Source organism: Vigna radiata, unplaced genomic scaffold (assembly GCF_000741045.1).
Source record: "Vigna radiata var. radiata cultivar VC1973A unplaced genomic scaffold, Vradiata_ver6 scaffold_282, whole genome shotgun sequence".
Classification (NCBI taxonomy): Eukaryota; Viridiplantae; Streptophyta; class Magnoliopsida; order Fabales; family Fabaceae; genus Vigna; species Vigna radiata.
Window position 1 is genome coordinate 317,888 of NW_014542222.1, and position 6,641 is coordinate 324,528.

Sequence of the window (6,641 nt, forward strand, 5' to 3'; positions counted from 1 at the left end):
TAGCCAGCGAAAGAAATGGCGAGTGCAACGCTATTTGCTATCTTCCTTCTTTCTGCCCTAACTTTCTACCCTCCTTCAACCACTGCTCAACCTGTCACGGACGAGAATGGTAACAGCGTTAAAAATGGTGGCGTATACTATATATTGCCACCCATTTTCGGAGGCGGCGGCGGTGGAATCGAACGAGCCAGAACTGGAGACGAAACTTTCCGTCTCTCTATTGTGCAGTCTCCCTTTGATACCGATCGAGGGCAACCATGGCGTATTCGATCCTTATTCGCTTCCACTTTTATTCCTGAAGGCAGAGTGTCCATAAGCTACGACTATGTTGAACTCGGTGACTCTTATCAGAGTAATGAGTGGGTAGCTGTTGGGGGTCAGCCTGAAGGAACCCTCGTTAAGGTTGGATACCCAAATTCCCTCTCAGGTTACTTCACTATTCACAGAACTTCCTCAGCCAATACCTATAAATTTCAGTTCTGTTCAAATGATGGGTCCTGCGGTAATGTTGGGATTGTTGAGGATGAAGCAAAGAACAGGCTTTTGGCCATCAACCGGGAAACCCCATTCGAGTTTGTTCTTAGACCACTTTCGTCTGCTGCATCTGAATGAAGCACTAATCATGAAAAGTCGTACGCTTTCTCTCCACTTTCTCCGTGTGAGAGAAGTGTCTACGATATGCTTTCGATGTAATTAACTACCCAACACTAAATAAATAACATATCCAAAGCCTATTTCTGTTTCTTCCTTTCTTTTTAATATTTAAAAACTTTTACCTCTCCCAAGTTATTATATCATAATTTATTAAAAAGAAATAAAATTATGTTCTATAAAACATAGGAGACTGTAACTTCAAATAAATTTAAATAAATTCATTAAAAGTATTAAACCATTTATATTATTTTCTATATAAGTTAAATTAGTAAATTATCATTATACTGATTTTTTATGAACAATATAAATTTTAAACTATATATATGTTTATAAAAAATGTAAACATCCATGTCATTTTTCTCTATGAATTCAGGGAAAATATGAGGAAGGACTCCATAGGGCATCTCACCATTGAAGATTTTTTTACATAAATTCTATACAATATCTACAATTATTTGATGACTTTTAATGAACAACATCTACCATCATCAAATGACATATCCTAGAAAGAGTGTGACGCGCTAGTATCTACAATTTCAATGCTCATTTTTTTTCTTTTGTTATTAATAAATCTATACAAAAAAAATCATCTATTATTCCATGACTACTTAGGAAATAAGCTATTTATATTAGGTCTTAACAAGTAATTTTTATGAATAAATAAATATTTTCTTATGACCATTAATCAACAAAAATATAGCTTGTATTTATACTAGTGGAAAAACACCGTTTAACGTTGATTATTTTGGACTTTTAACGTCTCATTCACAACTGACGTCAAAACTGGTGACGTCAATGGAACGTCGCACATACTACACAACATACGTCTATACAGGCGTCAATTAGTTTCATGTCAGACGTCACTACACGTCGGTGCAAGTGTAATCCGACGGCTAAAGGTAATATATAGACATCGGATGATGCAATACCCGACGTTTAAGACCACATAAAGACTTCAAACATGTCATTGACCACCGTCTAATGTCACTATTAGACGTTGGTGTATGCATTAACCGACGTCTAATATAGACGTTGTGTTTTAGTGCAATTTTGTTCCTGTCCTTGGACAGCCCAGTAGCACATTCTTTCTTTGCTAGTTTCCCCCGAAAGAAAGCTTGCCTCTTTTGAATTTATCATGGCATTTCGAACCAAAACCGAACTTGGATCTTTGCTTAGTTCCATTTTCAACCGCAAGAGGAAAAAATTACGGTGAAATGATAACTAGGCAATGACCCAGGGTCGTTTTTGGATCGAAACGCCATGAGAAATCCAAAAGACGACGCTTTTTCTGGGAGGCAGCTAGCAAAGGAAGAATGTAGTACTGCATTACCCTAAGAAAGGAACAAAACTACACTAAAACACAATACAAGGATAACAAATTTTATTCAGTTGAACCAGAAGATAATCGATGAAAGACTGAACAATGTTTAAATGGTAACCATAAAAAAACACGCACCTAGGATGCAATGCCGCAAGAGAGAAAAAGGAGAGGAGGAAGACGATGCATAATGTTATCAGAAACAATAATGCAATTCCGCAAGAGAGAAAAAGGAGACGAGGAATACGATGATATCAGAAACTGCAATGCCACAAAGAGTTTGCGGTTTATTTAACATGAAATGGGGCGTCGGTTGCTCCAGAGACCGGCGTCTATAGTCACTTAGACGTCGGTTATCTAACTAATTTGACATCAAGGATTACATCAAACTGGCTTTTTGAATGTCCATTAGACGTCGGCCACCAGGGGAGTCGACGTCTAAGGCGCTAAACCGATTGACGTTTCATTTCCTGTCAGGGACGTAGACGACAATTTTGAAGGGGCGTCGACGTCTATATAATAATATAGACGTCGGGTTTCTGTTGTCAGACGTCGAAGTGCCTCGGAGTTTGATGCACATAATTAATTACAGGCACATAGACATCGCGCACCCAAAAATGCGATGTCTATTTTGTAGAAATTTTTGTCTTCCCGCCTTCCGGACAGGCCATAGATGTCGGTTTTTTACTACCTGACGTCTAATCGCCTGGGAATCAGGTGACCAACATTAATTACAGCCAAGTAGACGTCGGCCCCCATCAAATCAACCGTCAAATGTGCAGGAGAAGTCTGTCTTCTCGCCTACCTCATCACATTGGACGTTTGCTTACGGCAAAACAGACGTGTACTACATGATAGACGTCTCATTACCTTGAAGTCGACGTCTAGGTTACCATCTTATTTACGGTAATTCCACTAGTCATCATAAAACATCGGTGAAGCGCTAACAGACGTATATGAGCTGACATTAAACAACGTTTTTCCACTACTGATTAATAATACTAAACAATGATTAAATAATTTTGAATTTGTAATACAGTCTATAATTATTTAATTAATATAATGATTAAATATTTTTTTCTAAATTAGTTCACATAATTAACTTTTCAGATTTAAATTACCCACTTGCAAATTAATAAATATTTATGTCTGATAATTAAATCAATCAAATATAATACAAATATATTTTGTGGTGAATAATATAGTTTACGAAGGATGACCCTTTTCGCATACGCCGCTACGATGGTCCCCCAAACATTGGTTAGGTGCCAAGTTTAATGAATGTGTGGCGAAAAGAAGGATACAATGTTACCAAATGTTTTGGCCCCAAACATCACAATCGTTCTGCGAATAATTACAAAGACGACATTTTAGTTTTATCGGATGTTCTCGAAGGAATATGTAGAACAGTATTTTTGTTAATCGAATTGATAGATTTCGGCAAGGAAGAGTGAAAGAACATCAGGAAAGTAACGTTAAAAAAATCATAACATTAACAAGTAATTTTTTTATTAATTCGGTTTAGTCTTTATAGTTCAACTTTGTTTTTATAATATGAAGTTTAGTTTCTTTGATTGTAATTCAAATTATTAGGTGTTCTAATATGCTTGTATTGGGAGAACATCTGAAAATGAGTAAATGAACTCACTGAAGTGGGAAATAAAAGTTGTTGTGAGGTGTTCATTTAAACTATTCATAAAAGTCACGTGACAATCTAGTTTTTTATGATGACTATACATTGCTTAATAACAAATACATGTTGTTGCTACATTACATGTTCTTATGCTGATTAAACTGTAATATATGTTGAACATGTGTATGTGTATGTACTTTGTTACATGTTCCTGAGTTGATTGATTGACATATTTCTGGAACATGTGTATATGCTTTAATGTGTTGTGTGCTATGCATCATTTCACATGTTTTACTGCACATATTTTAAAGCAAGAAATCACAAGCACTTTTACAAACTTATTCTTGTGCTACAAAGTTCTAGTACAGTCGACTACATTGCTAATGGATTCGACTATGCTAAAATCTTTTTTACAGATTTTGAGAATTAATGCTATGTGCTATTTTGAGAAGAAAAGAATTTCAAAGTGTTTGTCATTGTGATAGTCGACATTGTGTTTTACATATTCGACTGAATCTGATGTCTGATTTGGAATTTTGTTATGCTCTTGCACTCTAACGGCTATATTTTTAAAAGTTAGTTGAGCATTGATGACTTGGTCAACTGTATTGAATGTGTTCTGTTATTTGTTGACCATAGGCTACTAAGTTGACTGAACTGTTATAACTGGTCGACTGAATAAGTAGCACATTCGACTGAGAATCTGATTGATTAACAGAAATATATGAATAGACTGAACACGTGTTTGTTCTAAGACTTTTGATGAACTGACAATTTCATTTTTGTTTCAGATTTCTCTGAGCTCCAAGAATTCTCCAAGAAGACGGTGGTGATCTTTCTTGAAAGAGATTCAAAGAGGAGATTCCATTGCGCATTCATTGGCTGATCAACATCTGCACAAGAAGGTGCTTCTGTGATTGATCGTGTAGGTTTGGCATCATGTGAAGACTGCTGGAATTGTCTCAGAGGCTTGGCATCCTGTAAAGACTGCTAGATTTGGACCTATTGTGATACAGGGGGATAGTTCACTTTGAGGATTGTTCAAAGTGGTGTTGCAGATTGCAGAAGAGGGGATTCTTGCTGCAAGTCTGGTTTTGTTGTGCAGCTATATTTTAGTTTTGGGTTAGAGAGGAGATTTATATTTTTGACGTGGAGGTCTTCTATAAATTCATTGTTGTAAAAACCGCAACCATTATAGTGCATTTGCTTCCTGGGTTGGAAGGACACTGAATGTAGGCATTGTTGGTTGAACCAGTATAAAAATCTGTGTTTGCATTTTTCTATCTCTTATCTTTTACATTTTAGTCGACTTTACTCTTTACACAATCAACTATGTAATTTTCGCTATATACAAATTCTGATGCCAATTCCTTTAAGTGTACTAGTGATGAAATCCCACCTAATCGAGTTGAAAAAAGATCTTGAGATCTCTTAGAGATGATTTTAAGAGTCTTCATTCAAGAAATAAAGGATCTGATAGCTCTCATAATGGACGAATTATGTACTATATTTGAAGGACACGCATTTCGCTTAACAGTCCAGGTGGAAATGAAGAAGAACAGGATGCAAAAACTGGAGTTAAACATTCTGCATAATAAGTGTTTGAAACTGAACATGAAAGATACTATGATGTGTTACTTTAGGTTCGAGTTAAGCTTTGGAGCCTGGTCGAGCTATCAAGGAAGGAACAAATACTCGGACTACCAAACTTAGAGTTGGATAAATTAGTTACCTCAACCTATAACACATGTAATTAATAAAATTGCTTTTATCTCTTACATAAGCATTAGTTAGATGGACGTTAGGATATAATTTCCTTAAGCGTGACAGACACTTTTTCTTGGCAACTAATCTGCAATAATAATTAAAATAAAAATAGTAAACATAGATAATAGACTACCCATGTAAGTATACTAAGCCACTTTGTTCACATTCTCCACGGATGAATTGTCACTAACTTACCCATATCATTTGCGGGCAACATAACCATGGACCATTCCATTTACTCGTAATAATTTGTGGGTAAGTTATCATGAAAATAAATCCATTGATAAGTCTACACGAAAATAACGATGATNGAGCATTCAAGAGTTTAGGGCAAAAGAGCTATGAATGGATAGCTATGAATAAAGGTTACGGCAAGTGTAATAAGCTATTAATATGAATTTTCGGACACAATCTTCCGAAAATTGTTCTCGCACGCGAACATCTCCAATGCAGATAACTAATTTTCAACCACNTAGGTAACAATCCATAACTAATTATCCATAGATAAAATTTTTAATAGATAGATAAATCAATATTGTTTTCGCAGTGTTTTCTCACCACAAAAATTACAAAATTACAATAGACTAATATCTTCNTTATAAATTCATAAAAAAGAATTGTACACAAAATTATTTAAATATCATCTTTTTGACATGTTTAAAATTATAACCACATAGGAATTCTATTATTTAAGCACTGACGTAACTACTATTGTCGTTCTTTCATCTTTTTGACATGTTTAAAAGTTGTAAGATATTTTATGCATTTGTATCCACAAAAGAGTTCAGCTTATCACCAGGACGTAGCTCTATAAATGAATTCTCCCAACTCTGCTTATTCACACAACTGAACTGAAGAAAGAAGAGAAAAAGCTTAATCTATATCATAGCCAGCGAAAGAAATGGCGAGTGCAACGCTNTTTGCTATCTTCCTTCTTTCTGCCCTAACTTTCTACCCTCCTTCAACCACTGCTCAACCTGTNNTGGACGAGTATGGTAACAACGCTACAAATGGTGGCCTATTCTATATATTGCCACTCTTTACCGGAGCCGGCGGCGGTGGAATCGAACGAGCCAGAACTGGAGACGAAGCTTCCCCTCTCTCTATTGTGCAGTCTCCCTTTGAGAGCGATCCAGGGCAACAATGGCGTATTAAATCCATATACGATACCAGTTATATTCAAGAAGGCAAAGTGCACATAAGCTACGACATAAGCTACGACCATGTCCAACGCAGTGACATTTTTGCGAGTAATGAGTGGGTAGTTGT

At 35.9% G+C, this 6,641-nt stretch overlaps 1 protein-coding gene across 1 annotated transcript; it reads left to right on the top strand.

Annotated features, from left to right (window-relative positions):
- The first annotated feature begins 7 nt into the window (after positions 1-7).
- Positions 8-743, top strand: LOC106779493 (chymotrypsin inhibitor 3-like). Its single transcript, XM_014667604.2, has one exon. The coding sequence runs from the start codon at positions 16-18 to the stop codon at positions 610-612; it is 597 nt and encodes a 198-aa protein (XP_014523090.1). The 5' UTR covers positions 8-15; the 3' UTR covers positions 613-743.
- Positions 744-6,641: the final 5,898 nt, after the last annotated feature.